The 19,266-nt window shown below is 56.0% G+C and overlaps 7 protein-coding genes across 7 annotated transcripts; 4 read left to right on the top strand and 3 right to left on the bottom strand.

Annotated features, from left to right (window-relative positions):
* Nucleotides 1–84: 84 nt before the first annotated feature.
* Nucleotides 85–2,369, top strand: IAR55_001188 (uncharacterized protein; the record flags this gene model as incomplete). Its single annotated transcript, XM_066944315.1, has 8 exons — nucleotides 85–502; nucleotides 643–775; nucleotides 885–957; nucleotides 1,042–1,115; nucleotides 1,306–1,401; nucleotides 1,462–1,493; nucleotides 1,605–2,036; nucleotides 2,125–2,369. The coding sequence occupies 8 exons, from the start codon at nucleotides 85–87 to the stop codon at nucleotides 2,367–2,369; spliced, it is 1,503 nt and encodes a 500-aa protein (XP_066805516.1).
* Nucleotides 2,370–2,398: 29 nt separating this feature from the next.
* Nucleotides 2,399–6,056, bottom strand: IAR55_001187 (uncharacterized protein; the record flags this gene model as incomplete). Its single annotated transcript, XM_066944314.1, has 3 exons — nucleotides 2,399–3,284; nucleotides 5,580–5,630; nucleotides 5,812–6,056. 3 exons carry the CDS (start codon nucleotides 6,054–6,056, stop codon nucleotides 2,399–2,401), a joined length of 1,182 nt encoding a protein of 393 aa, XP_066805515.1.
* A 996-nt stretch (nucleotides 6,057–7,052) lies between these two features.
* On the top strand, nucleotides 7,053–9,977 carry IAR55_001186 (uncharacterized protein; the record flags this gene model as incomplete). The annotated part of the gene is made up of 2 exons (XM_066944313.1): nucleotides 7,053–7,340; nucleotides 7,383–9,977. 2 exons carry the CDS (start codon nucleotides 7,053–7,055, stop codon nucleotides 9,975–9,977), a joined length of 2,883 nt encoding a protein of 960 aa, XP_066805514.1.
* Nucleotides 9,978–10,282: 305 nt separating this feature from the next.
* Nucleotides 10,283–10,690, top strand: IAR55_001185 (uncharacterized protein; the record flags this gene model as incomplete). Its single annotated transcript, XM_066944312.1, has 1 exon — nucleotides 10,283–10,690. One exon carries the CDS (start codon nucleotides 10,283–10,285, stop codon nucleotides 10,688–10,690), a length of 408 nt encoding a protein of 135 aa, XP_066805513.1.
* Nucleotides 10,691–10,700: 10 nt separating this feature from the next.
* On the bottom strand, nucleotides 10,701–13,840 carry IAR55_001184 (uncharacterized protein; the record flags this gene model as incomplete). Its single annotated transcript, XM_066944311.1, has 4 exons — nucleotides 10,701–11,079; nucleotides 12,400–12,513; nucleotides 13,562–13,609; nucleotides 13,710–13,840. The coding sequence occupies 4 exons, from the start codon at nucleotides 13,838–13,840 to the stop codon at nucleotides 10,701–10,703; spliced, it is 672 nt and encodes a 223-aa protein (XP_066805512.1).
* A 277-nt stretch (nucleotides 13,841–14,117) lies between these two features.
* On the top strand, nucleotides 14,118–15,040 carry IAR55_001183 (uncharacterized protein; the record flags this gene model as incomplete). Its single annotated transcript, XM_066944310.1, has 6 exons — nucleotides 14,118–14,213; nucleotides 14,269–14,287; nucleotides 14,352–14,366; nucleotides 14,419–14,540; nucleotides 14,592–14,606; nucleotides 14,657–15,040. 6 exons carry the CDS (start codon nucleotides 14,118–14,120, stop codon nucleotides 15,038–15,040), a joined length of 651 nt encoding a protein of 216 aa, XP_066805511.1.
* Nucleotides 15,041–15,161: 121 nt separating this feature from the next.
* Nucleotides 15,162–19,227, bottom strand: IAR55_001182 (uncharacterized protein; the record flags this gene model as incomplete). The annotated part of the gene is made up of 19 exons (XM_066944309.1): nucleotides 15,162–15,326; nucleotides 15,381–15,647; nucleotides 15,694–15,847; nucleotides 15,898–15,915; nucleotides 15,970–16,010; nucleotides 16,060–16,284; nucleotides 16,329–16,421; nucleotides 16,472–16,561; nucleotides 16,610–16,705; nucleotides 16,759–16,840; nucleotides 16,886–17,069; nucleotides 17,118–17,865; nucleotides 17,920–18,297; nucleotides 18,347–18,396; nucleotides 18,445–18,482; nucleotides 18,550–18,640; nucleotides 18,687–18,718; nucleotides 18,765–18,978; nucleotides 19,038–19,227. 19 exons carry the CDS (start codon nucleotides 19,225–19,227, stop codon nucleotides 15,162–15,164), a joined length of 3,156 nt encoding a protein of 1,051 aa, XP_066805510.1.
* Nucleotides 19,228–19,266: the final 39 nt, after the last annotated feature.

The following is a 19,266-nucleotide window of genomic DNA, read 5'->3' as shown; positions in this document are numbered from 1 at the left end:
AGTACGGGTACACAACATCCACACTCCTGATCATCACGCCCAATCTACAGTCAACATCGCCAACATCGTCATCAATCACGCACGATGCCCCGCCCCACGCCCCTGCGCCTCGCCACCCTCGGCTTCATCCACGCCACAGCTTCGTCGTCCACAAGCGTCCCGAGCGTCGCCGCCCTTGCCCGACCCACCCTCACGGCCGCTGCGCAACAAACAGCTCACCTGTTGCGCTCACAACGGTCGGACACCGACTCCGATGCGAGCGCCACGATAACCTCGCAAACCCCCTCGATTAAAACTCAGGGCGAGGCGGAACAAGCTACCGATCTCACCAATGCAAGAAATCTTCAAGAGTACCGCCGGCGAAAAGTAGCCCCGACGTTATCCATACCCACCGCGCTCAAGGATAATCTCCCGTCATTCCGACGGCCAACCAACAAGCGAAAGGTCACGGCAACGGCGCCATCCACCGGTCATATCTCAGCGCGCAACGTCACACTGCAAGGTAAGCTCCACCCCCCAAGAACCCGCTGACAGGCAGAGATCAAACCCTCTCGCAAGATGACAATCGCTCGGCTGCGAAAATCCCTCGGTCGTGTCTTGTTCAGGTGAGTCTCCCCTCCGACGCACGCCTCTGACACACAGCCCCGGCGTACACCCCTTGCGCGACCCCCGCACTGGCGTATGGAACTTTGACCAATCTCTCGAGGCCATTCCTCAACCGAAAGACTTTGCGTTCGAGCGGTGTCCCCCGTACATCACCCCTTCACAAGACGAGGTGAGCCTACCTTTCTGAATCCCCGCTGACGGCAGGAACTCCTCGCCCTCGCACTTGCACACCACTGTCGCTTCATCGGATCCACCTCCACCCTCACCAAAGCCCTCAGCCAGATATACTTCGCCATAAGCGGCGGCAAAGGCGTTGACCTCGCGACGCTGAGCCAAGATTTCGCGACCGAGGTGAGTCACCAACTTCGCCAACCCGCTGATCCCAGCGAACCACTTTCACACCCGGCGCCGAACTCCCCGCCTGCGTCATCATAGGCAAACTTCCCGACGACCGATACTCCGTCGACAGCGACAAACGCTACGACATTGAAAACGTCATCAGCGATTTCGTGAGTCCCCCTCTGAATGCGCTTCGCTGACCTCCAGGGCCGAGTGCTCGAGAAAATGCTCACGGTCGAAGCCTCCGAGCTAAAAAAATTCCTACGATCCAGTCCTGACGACGCAGTGCCCGAATCTGAACGCACCGAAAAAGAAGCTTACCGCTACCAACGGATCAACTCCCTTTTGATGCGCTCCCAGCTCGACTGCTACGACCCTCGTCTTCCCGGCTCCGGCGTCTTTGACATCAAGACCCGCGCCTGCTTACCGATCCGTTACGATCGCGCAAACTACCAGGTGAGTCCTCCACGCCAACATCGCTGACCTCAGGCCAACTCCGTCTACGACATCTCCAAGGACCGAGGCTACACCCAGTCGTACGAAAGAGAGTGAGTCCTACCTCCTTTACCTCGCTGACAACAGGTACTACGATCTGCTCCGCGCAGGCATGCTCAAGTTCAGGTGAGCCACCCCAATGACTGCCTCCCGCTAACCTGCAGCCTCCAAGTACGCATCGGCGGGATGGACGGCATCTTCCTCGCCTACCATAACACGTCCCGCATCTTCGGCTTCCAATATGTCCCCCTGTAAGTTCCAACCCCCGTCACCTCCCGCTCACCCACCCAGCACCGAGATCGACCAACGCGTCTTTGGCTCCACCGCGCTCGCCGACCAAGCGTTCAAACTCTCCGTCTCCCTCCTCGAGATCCTCTTCCACCGCTGCATCGCCGCCTTCCCTGACCAACCCCTCGACGTCATCATCAAGCATACCCCCAAGACCCACGACGTCACCGCTTACATCGAACCACGCGACTCCACCGAATCACCTAAACCATGCCAGGCCATCACCCTCACTATGGAGAATCTCCTTGACGACCAGCCCGTAGTCGGCCCAGTCATCTTCTCCGCGGACAAGACCAAAACCCCGAACTGTAAGCTCGCCCCCCTTCTTTACCCCGCTGACAGCAGGGTCCGTAAACTATACCATCAACCAGACCGACATGACCCCCGCCTCCCAAGCCATCGCACGCAAGGGCATGCAGCAGCAGCAGCAGGATCTCCTCGCGATGACCAGCCTGTGGGCTCCTGAAGGTCAAACCGCCAAGAGCATGTCCCGCGACACCCCCTCAGCCACCCCCAAGATCAAGTGGAGAGATCCCGGTCCCCGCCAGCTGCAACTGCGGAAAGAAGCCAAGGACAGCGGCAAGGAGTATGAGCAGAGAAAGCGGTCATGGAAGAAAGGCCGGGTGGCATGGAAGATATAATCGAGATTGTATCTAAACGCATGCATAAACTACGTCTCACGCCGCCGCTCCTTTGCCAACTCCTCCTCATCCCGCTCCCTCTCTTCCCTCTCTTCCTTCCTCGCATCCGTATGCGCCAATCTCTCCTCCTCCATCACCTCGCTGATTAACGCTTGCTGCTGTGCCGAAATCGCACTGGACGACCGGCTCGACAGAACGCTCATCGATCGCCCTCGCTCCAACGAACTCCCCGACCTCAAGCGACTGGGCCGACGACCCGATGCCGATCTGCTCAGCGTCGAGGGAAACGTCACGCGGGGAGGGGTCTCCAGTGACATTGGACTGACCACACGAACCATTCCCGGCTTCTCCTCCGGTCGCTCAAACAGCCCGCTCAAACTCGTATGTTTCGGGTCAGCCTCCGCAACCTCCTCATCCATCCATTCCCCTATGACACCCGTGCCCCCCGCCGAAGTCGTCAGTGACGCTCGCAGCTCCACCGTGTCGTCCAGATCCAGTGTGGAACGCGGATCCCGAGGGAGCCACAAAAAGTCGTCAAAGTCATCCGTGTACGCCGGTTGGTCATTATACCCTCTCGCGCGTTTGTACGGCGGTATGTCCTCCCAAGGCGGCAGATGGGGGTGAGCGACGACTAGCTTCACCGGTGGTGCAGGAGGGGTGACAAACCCCTTCGTCTCCACCTCGACCTCAGCTGGGTCAAATTGGAACTTCGAATCGAGGGTGGAAAACAATGCGTCTAATGGGACGGGCCGATGTTGCTTGTGCCACTGGTGGATACTCCGTCGAAGCGTGCGATAACGACTCGTTTTGCCCACCGACACGACGTCGTACACATCGTCATCCGTCTCTGTCATCTCTTCCCCGGTCGTCACCCCCGCCGCCGGACATAACAGATCCGCCTCTTGCATATCCAACCTGACCATCAGCGCAACACTGCAATCCCCACTCACCTGTCAAACCGTCTCTTCAACGCCCGCGTGATTCTGTCATCAGCAAAGTCCCCCTCTACCCACTCACATCAACTTTGTCAACAGCGTCAGGAAAAACAAGATCCCTGTCGCAATCGCATGCCCCTTGGCCTTGTTGAGGATGAAGAACGCAAACAGCACGAATTGAGCCACTGCCATCAGCCCGAACCCCCTCTTGCCTCACTCACAAGCCAACGCATCGAGACTATATCGCACCACCCGCACGCTCGTCCGTCGCCCATTCGTCTCGTACAACCGCCCATACACATACGTGAATTGCCTCTTCCACACCACGTAACAAGCCCCGTAGTACACCAGCGTGAATGGCAGCACCAACGGGTTCAACAACATGAACAGGTGCATGATCGCCCCGGCTAGCAACTGCTGGGGCACCTGTGAGAAATGACTGAACGTGGGATGTTCCGTCCTCCCCTCGCGTTGTCGTGGGATCGTCGACAGGCGTGTTCCAAACACATACACAATGGTGGGAAGCTGCCACTGTCAGCGACGGCCACACCCGACCACACTCACTCCAAACCGGAAGATCTCGAAGAACGGCTGGATCGCCACCTGCAGCAGGATATACGACGCAAAGTACGGCGCGGCAGTGGGCTGAGATAATCAGCTCTGGTCACTCGTGCACATTACTCACAAAGGCCCCGGCGATAATCGGCAGCGGATCGAAATCATTATTCTGGAACGCGGTCAGGTACGCCTCGATGGCAGACTGGCCAATGGCGAAGAACACCACCCCGTTGACCATCAGAAACTTCCAGAATCGCTCCAGCACCGAGTTATGGATCCCCAGCCGCGTCACAATCGTCTCCGCCTTGTTCGCGATGACCAGAAGGATGGGACAGATCGCGATGGTGAGCAACGCCACGAGGATCACCGGCGCCAACGACGTGATCGCCGACGCCGCTTTCGGGTGCGCATTGAGGAAACTTTCCAGCGGTCGGATGAACCCCGCGATGTTAGTCAACGAAGCCAGCGCGCACAGCAGCGACACGGGAAAGATCTGTCGTCAGCTTAGCCCACCAACACTGACTCACCCAGACCAACGTAAACGCCCACACTCCCAGGTAAATCACCCATCCCCTGACAAACTCCGATCGGTAGACGCTTTTACTCAGCCGCGGCCACAGCAGATCCGTCCAGTCCGGCGCCGGCGTCGTGTGACACGCAAGCGATCGTCTCGGATGGCTGTCGAGGATCTTGTGCGCGAGTCGTGCCGATGCTGCATCCTTGAAAGTGACAAATGCCGTCGACGCGCAAGGATATGACTCCAACGGCTTGGACCGCGCCTCGTCCAGCAGCACCGTCAAATAGTTCAGCTTCGTCGTGAGGTAGTCGATCAACGGCGCGTTCTGATCCCTGAACAAAGATGTGAGGTGTGTGAGAGACTGAAACTTGTCGAGACTCTCCCGAGGCAGCGCATGCAGCGCATCCCACACCGTGTCCTCCTGCGGTCCGTCCAGGAACCGACCCAGAGCCTTTTCCAGCTCGTCCACATGTCCGCGCTTCCTTCCTTTCTCCACCACACCCAGCACCCGCTTCGCCAGCTTCACATGAGCCACCTCGAGCTTCCTCAAAACATCCTGCCGTCTCGCCCGGAGACTGATCAACGTGCCCAGTTTCCTGACCAGAATCACCTCGTCCACATGCGACGGTCGATTCGTCGACGCCTGCTTGGCCTTGTGGTCATGATGCCGATGCAGGTAGTGATCGAAATAGTCTCTCAACACGTGCTCGTCGCGCACTAGACATCAGCCTGGCCCAAATCCCACCCACTCACTATCCGGAGGCACATTTGTCACCATCAGCGACTTGAACCGCTTCACCCCCTCGCAATCCTCTCCCACACCCCCGCCGTCCTCGCCCCGACCCTCCCCCCTCGCCGTCTTTAACCTTTCTTCCAACCCCTTCACCTCCTTGCGACGATACGCAATCGCACCCCAGGTGATCCACAACGCCGTCGCCGTCCACGTGATCGAGATCCACCAGATGAGCAACGCATGCACCCATAGCCACCTTGACCCGGACGATTGCACCAACGACGAGATGGACGCTCGCAGCATCGACGTCCGGGAAATGTCCGAGGGTGAGTAGATGATATGTAGAGGCATGAGAACACTGCACGTCAGCCGAGATGCATCCCCATTCCACTCACGGCATGATAACGATCGTCTGCAGCAGCGTGTAGAAAACTGACATCAGCTTGCGCCCACCAAGGCACACTCACAGCATCCACGCAGAAACCTCGCATGCAGCGTCAGGTCTAGACCACACTTCGCTGGCATATCCCGCTCGCGTACTCTCAGCGAGCTCACAATCCACATCAGTGGCCAGCGCGGGACCGGTGGCGACGGATTTCTGCCGTCAGCCCGTGTCCATCGCTCTTCACCTACACTGCCCAAGCTTTCGGTTGAAATATACTACTCGTCAGCTATATACCCCTCAGACCTGCCACTCACTATCCAAATTCCCACCCCTCCCTTGATCCGAGCTCATTCTCAAGCCCCACCCACCCTCTGACCGCGTGATAAACCCTCACGGGGATCCTCTGAAACCGGCCATCTCTGCCCCTGCGCCTGGGCATGTGCACCTCTATCTCATATCCGATCAGGCAGGCTCCGGCTATACCGAGGGTGAGGTAGAAGTTGTCCAGCAGACCCGAGTACGCGGCGGTGTAGTTTGTATGCTGGGACAGGTCCGCCATCCTGCAACGGTGGTGTGATGGAAGGAAAGGAGAAAGAGAACAATGGACTGGATTGTAATTCATTATCATGGGACGACGGGACAGATCAACACGATGATCTCTGCCCGCGTGATGGCCACATGGGGTCGATCCGGAGTTAGTCACCGTCGTCGGGTGCAGGTCGAACGCTACAAGGTATAGCAAAGACCTATGCATCAGTCGCCAATGTGACACATCGTCCCGCTGGTCGCACCCCCAAGCATCGATGCAGCGTCACGAGTGAGCTGCAAGTCACGCTCGAGCAGCTCGAGCAGCTCGTGGGCTAGCCCTGGCTTTTCACTCCTCTAGCCGCCTTCGATCTCGTGGATGGATTCTGACAACTATGGTACACATGCACAAGCCACGGACAGGGGCGATACCCGATTGCGAAAAGAATTCAGCATGCAGAGGGGGTCTTCTGACAGATCGTCCGGATCATACCGCGGTATTCCTGTCATACCGCGGTCATGTTGTACTTTACGCAAGCTTCCTTGGCAGCAAAAATGTCGGTGCTGGAGCATCAGAGGCACTAACTCGATCTCCATGGCCCAGCAGAGTGCCTCCAGAATTTCAATAGCCTCAGAATGTCGACCGATGCTCCATGATCTCTTCACGCCAGATCCCGCCTCTGTACTACGTTCTGAAGCGGTCTCTTGTAGTTCAGAGACTATCGTCTATCACGCCAACCCTGGTTGTATTCGCTCACCGAGTGCAGTACTCAACAGGACGTCGCTGAGATCCCGCCGAATGGCATCCTCCAATGCCATCGTCGTGCTTATCATGCATGAGTCGTCTCCACCCGTTCTGTCCAGATAATCTGTCAGAACAATTTTACGAAATCAATAACGATCATCATCATTGTTTTTGCGCGACGCGCCTTTTGATCTTGCTTTTCGCACACTTTCACACTTTCATCTCATCTCTGATCTCATCACAATGCTTCATCACAGCTCATACCTCACATCATAGTCCACCGCCATGCATTCCCAAACCCCCGCATCACAGAGCGACGCCGGTCCGAGCACACTGCCCCCTCCCACCCACGTCCAAGCCATTCACGATTTCGACCCTTCCCTCCTCGCTTCGACATCATCCACGCCATCTAACCTCTACCTCACATTCAAGGCCGGGGAGATCATCCGAGTACATGTCCGTGATGCGACAGGATGGTGGGATGGAGAGATCAGCGGGAGGACAGGTGAAGACCAAGGGGTGAGAAGGGGCTGGTTTCCGAGCAATTACGTCCGCGAGATGGGATGGGATAGGGTGAGTCTTGACCTCATCCGACACTATGACTAACATCCACAGACCCATCGTCGAGGCGAATCCACCCATTCCCGCCGCACTTCTGCCACCTCGCATCACTCCCGAGCATCGACCACCTCAGCTGCCACCCCCCCACTGCAATCCCTCGTCCAACCCATCGTCCAAGCTCTTTCCCTGCTCGACTCCGCCATCCACTCCAATCACAAGACACATATTCAACCGTCTACCGCCTGCGTCATCTCGTCCATTCGTGCGGCATTACAGCAGACCGACTGTCTCAGCAAGGAATCACCCACTCTCGCCCAATGGCCGGTCCTCGCAAAAGAGCGCAAAGTCGTTCTCGTCGAGCTGAGTAAACTTGTCGCATGTGCCAGAACGGCTAGTGGGCCGACCGACGATGCCGCAGACCTCGAGTCCTTGGCCAAGTCCGCTCGAGGGGTGTTTGCCAGCGTCAAGCGGTTTCTCACCTTGGCGGCTGACTGTGACGTGGAGCTCGTACCGGCAGAAACGAATTCCTTGCCCATACCACAAACCGGCAACCCGCGGCAGCAAGAAGCCTATCGTCTTCGTTCTACGAGCGTGGGTGACCTTCGAGCAGAGAGGCAACGGGCCAACAGTCCGCCTCCCCCGCTCCCTTCAGCCACCCTCTCCGCCGAATCTTCCTCCTCGCCCACCTTGGGGCGGTCGCATGATCGGCACGACAGCGCCTTTAGCAGCGTGTCCGGGGGGGATCGTCACGACACCCCACCTCCACGCCCCTCCTCGACCTTCGCGCCCAATACCATCCTCGACGCCGTCAGCACCGCCGAAGACGCACTGCTCTCCATCATCGCCGCATTCATCGGCCACATCCACTCCCATAGCATCAACTCGCACCCCTCCAGCCACGCCCATCTCATCGAGATGACGCGGGAAGCCATTGACAGTGTTCGAGAGCTGCTGACCATCGTTGAAGCGGTCGGTCGAACCCCCATCGTGCGCCACAAGCACTCACGCGAGGTGGAATCCCTTCGCGCGGCAAAGGATCAGCTCTACGACGTCGCCTCAAAGCTGGTAGAATCCGCCGAGGTCGTCGCCCACGCACCGTTCTCGGAGACAGGGGAGGACCGGTACGACATGGAAAAGGCCCGTCTCCTCCAGACGGCCACCGCGACGCTGCGCGCCGGCACTGAATGTGTCCGGTTGGTTCGACAATGTCTTCCCGACGACAACGACATGGTGGATGCGACCCCTCGCCAGAGCGACCGTCAGTATACACCAGGACCCCGCGACAAAGCGGTCGGTGCCCGAGGAGTACATACGCTCTCCGGTCTTCATCGCAAGGCGACGAGCCTCAGCAACCTGCAGAAACGCTATCTGCGCGACGGAAGCTTGACCCAACCACCCATCGAGGCGGACGAGGAGGAAGAGGACGAGGAGGTGGTGGTGGAGGATGTGACCGTGCGGCCTGCTCTCCTCCCATCCAGCTTATCCCGTGACATGCAAACACGCCCGGATCTCCTCCGAACACAATCTGAAGCTGGACCTCGCAGCCGATCGACCAGTCTATCTTCCCCTGCTCCACCTCGGATACAACACCGATCCCCTTCCCGCTCTGCAGATCTCGACAAGTTCACCAGCGACATCTCCCAATGGACCCTTGCCACCAGCCCGCCCGCCAAATCCACCATTGACCACAAATCACCACCCCGACCCACACCCACCCGAAGTGTCACGACACCAATCACACCCGACGTCCGTTTTTGGGTCGTCGCGCATGACTATGACCCTCGAGAGATCGTATTCAATTCCGACGGCAACATGATCGGCGCATCGCTCCCGGTCCTCGTCGAGAAGATGACGCCTCACGACGGCCCGGTCGACCCCACCTTCCACGCGACGTTCTTCTACACCTTCCGTCTGTTCACGACGCCGTCGCAACTGCTGGAGACGGTGATCAAGCGGTACAACCTCCATCCACCGCCTGCAATCACTCTGACCGACGGTGACAGGGCTCTGTGGGTCGAGCGAAAGATCGTCCCCATCCGCTTACGCATCTACAACTTTCTGAAAGCTTGGCTAGATCAGCACTGGAGATACGATCCCGACGACGTGATCCTTGACACCCTCGAGACTTTTGCCCAGGACGTCGTTTGTGTGACCCTCCCTGCCATGGGCCCGAGACTGCTCGATGCGGTCCGTCGAAAATTGAATGGTCCTCCATCTGCCTCGAGTGTCAAACGATCGTCTGCGGACCGGTCGCGTGGCTTGCTCCATCCGCCGACCATCCCCGCGGGCTTGCCTCCCACCCCGGTCATCAGCAAGAACCTCCACTCCACACTGCAGCGCGCCTCGAATACCAACGTCAACATCACCGACTTTGACACCTTGGAGCTGGCGCGACAATTCACCATCATGGAATCGAAACTCTTCTGCACCGTCACGCCCGAAGACCTCCTGCAGACGGGAAAGAAGACCATCCCCGAGCTCAAAGCGTTGAGCTCATTGTCAAATCAGATCACCGGATGGGTCGCCGACAGCATCCTCAACGAAACTGACGCCAAGAAACGGGCCGCTCTCATGAAATTCTTTATAAAGCTCGCAGATGTGAGTCATGCAACGTGGACCCCGCTGATCGTCAGAAATGTTTCAACCTGAACAACTTCTCCACCATGTTCGCTGTCCTCGCCGGCCTGAACAGCAGCACCATCATGCGGTTGAGCAAAACATGGGATGTGAGTTGCGCCCTCGGTTTGATGTCGCTGACGCCAGGCGTTATCGACGAAATATCGCATCATCATCGAACGTCTTCGTGGCGTCATAGAGCACACCAGGGTGCGTCAATCGATCTTCCACTTCCGCTGACAAACAGAATCACGCTGCGTACCGCGCAAAATTACGAGACGCCCCATCACCCTGTCTACCCTTCCTGGGCCTCATCCTCACAGAGTAAGTCACACCGAATGATCGACATCGCTGACAACAGTATCACCTTCACGTCCGACGGCAACCCCAACACGAGACCTTCCGTGCTCTCTCCGGACCTCAACTTGATCAACCAAGACAAGTATAGCAAACTCGGCCGCATCGCGATGGAGTTTCGGCGGTACCAAGAGGTGAGCTACTCCTTACGAATCCCCACTAACCCCCAGCCGTTCAACTTTCACGAACTCGAGGCGGTCCAAAACTTCCTGAGGAAAGTGTTGACAGAACGAGGAAGTGGTTCGGTCGACGCGTTGTACAGGAAAAGCTGTGAGTCAAAAGATCGTACCGCCTCCGCTGACCCTGCAGTGATGCTCGAACCGAGGCAAGGTTCCGAAAAGCTGAGCTCAAACGTGGAGAGACCCACGTGGTTATCTGGAAAGATCTAATAATTATACATCATGACATGGTAAAATCTGCTCCGTCAAACATCGCACCTGTCGTTTCGAACAGACCCGCCACCGTGTTGATGTCAAAGCTGAAACTGCTGATATCCCAACCATCCTGAGCGTTTGGGTCCATGTAAGCGGGCGATGCCGTCGTCGTTTTGCTCGCCTCCGCACTGGAACCGGCGACATATGCACTTGTTCCCACAGTCTCAGGCGTGAAGACCGTGTTGGACGTCGTGCCGCTATCCACCGTGCCCGATCCGACGTCTCTTGTCATCTCAAACAATGGTCCTTCACCGGCACATCTGACACCCATCAGCTCGATCCAGGAACTATTCACACTCACAAGATAGACGGCCGCTTGATCCGCTTTGCCTTTTGAAGATTCTCTGGGAAAGCCAGAAGGTCATCGACGATCTTCAAGTGTTTCTTGCCGACCGGAAACTTCTCCCCGTATTGTTGCAACGCCAATCTGCCTTGTCAGTTCTCGTTCGCATGGCGTTGAGACCCACCTGAACACCTGGATCTCTGAACGAAACACTGCAGCGGACACGAGATCACCCGACCTCGTCGCGGCGTCAATGAACCGACTCAAGCCTCGCGCCGCGACCGACCACGCATAAGAGCAATAAACGGGGAGTAGTGTCACTTTGCGTCAGTGCAATACAGACTTTTCGACACTCACGGTCATAGCTTGTCGCGGTGACTATACCTGTCAGCGATCATCCACCTCTTCCTGGACTCACTATCATACAGCAGCGACAACGAGGCACGAATCGCCGACAGCGTCATACGTGACCCCTCGTTAGTCCACGTTTCTGGCGTCACCAACGGTTCACCTATATGCACGCTCGCACTATCCTTGTCAGCTGCGCCCGTTGGGTGCTTTGCTCACCCATGCGTCATCCACAGCGCCGTGATCAGATCCCTGTCCAAAATTTCCGCGCCTGAGCCCCGCATACCTTGAGTCGGCCGTCTAAATTCGGGAGGGAAGCTCATGCGAAAGCCGTTGATCCGGCTCAACAAAACACGAAAGGTCGGGTTGGCAATGTATCCGCTAACGTCGTCAGCCGCGCAAGGATCTCACGACTCACGCTATGGAATGACTCCCACGAGCATAGTGACGGAAAAACACGTTCACGTCGGCTAAAAGCTTCATCGCCTTGACCAGGAAGCACAAGCCCTGAGGGTCAGTGATGATTAGTCGACACAACTTACATCGAGATGCTGGGGCGGGTCTGACCGTCAGCAACACGAGACAACTCGCCGAAACTCACGATTCATCAACAGGTCGAGCGATCTATACATCAGCTCCAAATCAATTCACCATACTCACTGGAAAGACTGCACGCCGGTCATCTCGTCGTCGCTCGCGCTCTGACCCTTGTCATAGATAGACTGCTTGACAGGGAGTTCCACTGTGATCTCGTCATCCGAGATAGACTGAGGATTCAGCCATGTCCTCACGAGCATTGCACTCACCGTGGGCCAAGTCGTCGACGCCGACGCCGAACGCTCCAGAATATAAACCATCCTGATCCATTAGCCTTGGTCGCACAAGTCGTCACTCACCACCACGTCCTATCTCGTTCAGCCTGTTCCATAGCCGTCACGGCGTTTGGGATGATGACGGTCGTGAAACGTCTCAACGACGACATGGGAACATCTGCAGACACGGTCAGTGATCTGACAGGCACATTTCCACTCACTTGGACTCTCGTTCAGTCGCATAGGCGTAGCTATCCTCACGCATGCGCCGGTCTCTAACCATAGATCTGACCACCATGCGTTGTACTGGTCCACCGTCGTGACAATGACGAAAGCTGAAAGCATCAGCCAAAGCCGTCCGTGTCACACTCACCTTGCAGGCATTGCACCAATTTGTACCCGCAATCCACGCACTCTGCAAACGTTTCAAACGCCTTCCTTCTGTGCCACAACTGGAACCGAGCGAGAGGTGTGGCGGGTGTCAATCGTTTGGGACAGCTGCCCAAGTGCATGGACCCATAGCCCCTCTGCTGGCTCCAATGTGGTTCGGCCTCCTCAAAGTCCCTCTCAGGATGCGTGATGTCGCTATAGGATGAGCCTACCGGGAAATACGCGCGGGTGGCGAGTGAGGTTTCGGAGATGACGTTCGCGCTGATCGCAAGGATAGCATGGAGGAGAGGCCGACACTGCAACATTCAGCGATCGTCTGCAAGCGCTCCACTCACAGGAAAGTCCGGATGCAATGGCGGCAGCTGAAGTGACTGCAAGAATACTTGCTTGTTCAACATTTTCGGTAAGGTCGGTACTTTGGCGAAGAACGCTTGCGCGGCATGCTGGTCGAGAGTCAGCGTGGAAGACCACCCAACACGTACCTCGACTATTGCTGGAGCTGGCAGATCCCGAGACCAGCTAATCGTGTGAGCTCGATCTAGACTTTGAAACCTACTTTGGATAGATCAGATCAAATACACCGCCGAATGGATCTGGCTCATTTGGCGGCCAATCCTGCAGCGGGGTGGTGCCGAACGAGCCGACAGGTGGCTGCCACGGCTCAGAGTCGTTGGTAACAAGTGCTCCAGGGAGGCTGAATGAGTTTGAGGCTTCGATGGGCTCTCTCTCATTTTGACTGGCGGAGCCTGTACCGTGACTGGATTCCTCGCCTGTCCGTACCTCTGTCGAAGCCTCCGCCCTGGCGAGTGCCTCCACCCACTCACCGTTCGGCCTGATCCTTTTCCCCCCACTTTCCTTTCCATCCTCACTCCCTTCATTGACCATCGCCTTCCTCCGGAGCATCTCCCTTCTGCGACGAGTGCGTGCGCTCGGCTCCTTGTGCTCGTCCCAGGTACAATGTTCCGCCGATGGGTCGTTGATGGCGCCACGTACTCTAGGTCTTGCGCAATTCGTACAGATAGGTTTCTGGCCATCGCATTTCTGTCAAGGTATCAGTATGGCTCCGGTCCACTCATCTTACCAATTTTCTCTTCCTGCGCCATCGTCAGCCTATGTCATGCAAGAGAACGCCTACACTCACCGACACTGATGACATGCCGAGTTCCTCGCGAGGACCTTGGGTACATCTTCACGGGGAGACGACGGCGTGCTAGCTGTATAGTGATCGTTGGGACCACCCGAGGGTAGCCCCTGTTCTCGTATATCTCCCATTGGTTTGTGCGAGAGGGTTCAGTGTGGAACGACAACAGTAGTAGAAGCGACAACAAAACAACAACAATCATTATTTCCGTTGGCCAATCTCCGCTGTCAGCGCGACACTGCCCGAGGTCGGGTTCCTCCCCCTCTATCAAGCGCCACAGTCGACCACGTGGCACAATTCACCGAATAACACCGCCGGTTGGTTGCCACTCTGTCGACCGTGAATGTGATTTGCTGTTGTTTTCATTCATTCCTCCATCTGTGTCCATCTTCTCCCTCACAAAGCATCATGGTCAGGGCAGCAGCCGTCCTCAGAAACGCTGCCAACGCGGGCAAGCCAAAGCCCATGTCGGCAGACCATACACTCTACCACGTCGCGCCGACCGTATGTGTGCTGCTCTTCCACCTTGGCTCCTAAAGCTGATGTATGTGATCAATAGGGATTCTGGAAGAAGTTCCGTATGTCTCCTCAAGGTTGATTCGACGCTTCTTACTGACTGATACCCCTCAAACTCGTCCATAGACAAGGCCATGGTCGGTGAGTGGCTCGCCTTGGCTATTCTATGGAACCAACGCTCATTTACTCCCAGTCAACCCTGACATCTCCTCCGGTCTTCCCATCCCCGATAAGAACAGATATCCTCAGCCTGCTTCTCGACCAGAGAAGTACGCCACGCCAGCGACCAAAGCCAGTGATATCGCTTTTAACCCTGTGCGTGACTCCTGCTGCGATCAAGTTCGAACGCTGACGGCTCCTTCGCAGTACTACAAACGCGATGTACGTCATACTGATATCTCCTCGACGACACCCACTGACCCACGCTGCAGGTCCGACGCGCTTACCCACAAACATCCGTCGTGACCCAATCCGAGCTCTCTTCTCTCCTCCTCTCATCACCCACCCTCGGCTCCCTACCGTCGCCCGAAACGGCCGAAACCGTCCGATCAGACTCTTCTTCGATCGCTCCCAACGCCGACTCTTCTGCCGCTTCCCAGTCCATCGTCACTTCCTCCGTCCCATCCTTATCGTCCGTCCTCGAGAAACTCCCAGCAGGAAAAGCGTTCCTTGGCGCCGGGATTAGGACCGCTTCCATTGGTAATGGTCTGCCTCCTGCTCCGCCTAGTCCAGTCACAGGGAAATGGGTCCCAAAGCAAGGAGCCGAGGTGCCGCATGACAAGGACGCTTATTTCCCCATGCTCGTCGTCACATAGAGGAGATATGGTCAACGAACGGTCGATGCATGGTTGTGTATGACTTCGTTCAACGTCAATGCTATTTCATGCAGACGTTACTGAGCTAAACGATACAATGCAGACAATGCAGAGTGAACCACTACACCCTGATCTCCCCCTTTGCCCATCTCTCCGATGCCCGGTCCAAACCCTTCAGGTCCCTCTCGCCTACTAACTCTCTCACGATCCGGTACATATCATTGAGACCTATCGCAAGATGCACTAATGCGATCATGGTCGTCGCGAAGACAGGCAATTGCTCGTCCTGCCACGCACTGATCAGTCAACAGCTCGAGAGCGGGGATCACGATGCGCTCACATGCAGAGTATCCCAAGTCAGAGCATCCTCCAAGACCTCCAAGACGTTTCTCGTTTCCATCTCCCCTCCATCCATCCTCTCCGCGCTGTTGCTCGCAGACCGCAATGACTTTTCCATATCCCCGTTCATCATTGGTATCCGCGCTTCCGCTTGAGCCCAATTATGATGGAAGGCGAGTCTCTCGAAGATAGGGATCAGAGGAGGCAGCGGTTCACCGGTTCCGAGGGATTGTTGCAGGATCGAGAAAAGGGACAGACAGTCGGCGATCTAGTCTGATCAGCACAGAGAGCGATTCCTGCTTGGAAAAACTCACAAAGGCGGGATGCATCAACTCTGACCTTCTTGTTAATCGTTTACACCACTTCACTTCCAGACGAGAGTATGCTCCGGACAACAGAGCGAGAGTCGCGACGACATGTGATTGCGCATGGAAAAGTGCTTCGTATTTCTTCTTCGGCCAGGGTCCTCTACAAGACGATCAGTCAGGATCGCCAAATATCGAGAAAAGAAGGCATACTTGAGACCCGGCTCCGATCTATACAGTAGGGTAAGCTCGATTCTGTTTACCTGGATAAAAAAAAAACCTCACGCAGCAAAGGCTATCTGCGGCTCCATACTCATCATTCTCCCCTGCCACCCGCTATCAGTTCTCCACCCACAGATGACCCGTCTCACTCACCATAATCTTCAGGAAACGGTCCTTGTAACGCTCCCTTCGGCCAGCGCTGTCCACAGGGTGATCATCCACGGGCGCGTCCCATTCGCCTTCGATCCCGGTCACAATCTGCCCATACAAGTCGCCGATATCCCCCATATTCTTGGCGAGCCGATGACGGAAGAGCAGCCGAGCAGAGGTGGGCCGGGGGAAAAGCATGACCAGGAAGGCAGCGGCGAAACCTGTACTCTATTTAGCTCCTTTCGGGGCAGCCAAGACTAACCGATTATAACCAGTAGCACTCGTCTTCCTGCAAGACTGGCACCTGACCCTTGATTGGCGGTTTGGTAAATGTGTTCGTCGACCCACGAATAGCCCACGGTGAACTGAAAGACCGTTCAGCTGCGCCTCGATCGGTGACCATCAGTCCACTCGCCATTATCGTCACATTCGTCATGAGAAAAAACGGCGCCTTTTGGATCGGCACAGCGATACGAATAAACAGGCAAGGTGCGATCAACACCATCTACACGATTGTCAGACCAGGGCGAGTGAAACAGACAGGTGCACCCACAGTAGCCGCAGCGATTCCATAAGGATTGCCAGAACCTCGACCGGCACCGATATACCAAGCAACCATTCCAATGACAAGACCAGCGACCGTTCCCAGCTGCAAGGTCGGCGATGGTTGGCGCGGTTCGTTAACAAGACACAGACACTCACCATGCGAACGAAGAAAGCTAGGATCTGTTCACCGGTAAACACCCCCATTCCCGTTTGTGACATGATGAGCGCCCACAAACCTCTACAGAAGAAAGTCAACATGCGCCCATTTTTATGAGAGACATACCGATTGGTGTAGTTGAAATAAGCAGAAGAAGGGCAGACTGCGGGGATCCACAATGCAATCGAGACGATGGCGTACTTCAGCGCGAAGAGACCGGCGGGACCAGTGGCACCTTTCCAGATGACCGCTAGTCGTCTGCCGAATTTCTGGAACACGTTGCGAGGATCACCAGCGTCCGGATCCTTGGCTGTTTTTTTATGGTCAGTGACGTCGAGATGCAACACAGGACACGTACCATACACCTTGCCAGTTTTCTCCTTCTTCTTCTGCTTTTCCACAACGGTGCTGGTCTCGCTGTGTTCGTCGTCATGATCGTCGTCCTCCACCGGCTCATTGACATTCACCCCTGACGAGTCTCTGATACCCATATCCAATGGGTTCTCCCCACCTTTCTTGTCATTCGCGCTCTTCAAAAGCATCTTCGCAAAGGCGTACGGAAGTTGTATCTTCGCTGTCGGATTGGCTCGCTCGATCTCCAACAGCAGTTCCATGAGCTCGATCAGAACCAAAGCGAAAGAGACAAGATTGGATGTCAAGACAAAACATCTGAATAGGGCACGACTCGCATATCTGTGCCCGTCCAGATTCCCCGGTTTGATCGCGCCTGTGTCCGAATCGAAATGATCTCGATACGGCTCGAGGAGCGCAAAGTGCCTCGATTCTCGGAACTCAACCAGTGCAGCTTTGACAGCCGCTAGGTTCGCTTCCCTTTCAGCAATGGGAGCGGCCGAGACTGGGACCTTCTTCCACCGGGTGTGGTTGACGAGATGGAGCCATGTCATGATATCCTCAAGTGCCTTGACGGAGGTCATGCGCAAGTCAAAGGTGGACTCTTCCAGTAGCGGAAGGAGCCCTCCTAAGCTCTGCGATGGTGCGGTATGTTCGTCCATGCGGTTGAAGTGTTCTTTGGCTCGCACGGCAGGATGAGGCAGGGGGTCGTTTTCCATCAGCTTCTGACTTTGGTTTTGTTCCTCAACGATCAGCTGCGACAGGCAACGATGATCAGCGTGGGGTCGATGGAGGCAAGCAGGACTCACGACAAAGCTGGTCAAGCCATACGTCCGGGCTCCGAGATCCTTGATCTTGTTAAAAATTCTCTGCAGGTTCCTAGGTCCAATCTGACCCCTGGTAATCTCAAGCTGGAGCAGACCAGTCTGCCCTTCCAGAGCAGTGACAGCGGAAATATGGCCATGTCGAAGAGCATAGGCTTTTGTGGCCACTTGGGTCCATTTCTCCTTGTCCTCTGGTGATGTGCTGAGGACTTCCGCTTGCAGTTTGACCAGTTGAGTGATGGATCCCAACATTTTGACAGTTGTGGCATCAAGCATGACATGATTCAGGGTTTGAGGGAATATGAGGATGACCGACACCAGGGCAATCGCGATGAACGTGGCTGCAGGAAGAAGGAGTTGTCTCTGGGAACGTGTCAGTACGCTGCCAACGCTACAATCTGGTCGCACGCACCGCTAACGTATACACCTGTATTGGGAAAAGAGGACCGAAAGAGCACATCACTGCGCGAGAGTTTAGCTGCAGAGTCTCGCCTTTGGAAAACCACTCACAATCCATGATGATCGTGCCAAAGATGCATCCGAGAGTCCTAACCACAAGTCAGTCCTGGCAATTTCGACAGCACTCACAGCCTGGGCTTAGTGGCTCGTATAAACCCGAGAAAGTAGGCGCCGACGAACAGGAAGACTCCGTATACTGCCGAGGATCTCGGATCAAGGAATGCACCGCGGAAAATGGATGCTTGATCTGAGAGGAATCAGCATTCCCACTTTTGGGGAGGCCTATCACTCACATTGGGCATCGATGTTTGCGTTCGTATCGTACCTGTGATCCGTCAGTCGACAGTCTCTGGAGCGACGGGAAAGCTCACCCTGCGCGCTGAGTCTGTACCTCCCTCGCTAGCAACGTCTGATCTCTGGCTCGAAGCGCTGCGGCCATAGCAGCGACTCCCCATGCCCACCCGAAGCACATGCCGACGACCAGTATGAGCAGAGCGAAGAGGTAGACGCTCAATGTCATGTAGGGTGGCAGCATTTGACTGACCAACGCTCCAAAGAACGCCGCTTGTCCCAGAACGTTGAGAGCTGTAATTTCACAAGATTCAGCCTGACTGTTGAAAGATCGCAGCGGAAAGATTACTGACTGGTCTGACACAGCATCAAGACCATGGTTGCTAGTGTGACGATCATGCATCTGGTGAAGTTCTTCCATTGTCTTCGATCAGTGAGAAAGGGAGTGAACCATGCAGGGATATGAAGCGTTCTTTCCAGTCCGGTCACGAAACTTTTCGGTGGGGTCGAGGGGGGTGATGTTGACTTTGCTGTTGAAGACATATTGTCACTGGTCGTACAGTAAGGGAATGTCTGGCGGTC

Source organism: Kwoniella newhampshirensis, chromosome 2, assembly GCF_039105145.1.
Source record: "Kwoniella newhampshirensis strain CBS 13917 chromosome 2, whole genome shotgun sequence".
NCBI lineage: Eukaryota > Fungi > Basidiomycota > Tremellomycetes > Tremellales > Cryptococcaceae > Kwoniella > Kwoniella newhampshirensis.
This window is presented reverse-complemented; position numbering and strand designations above follow the sequence as displayed.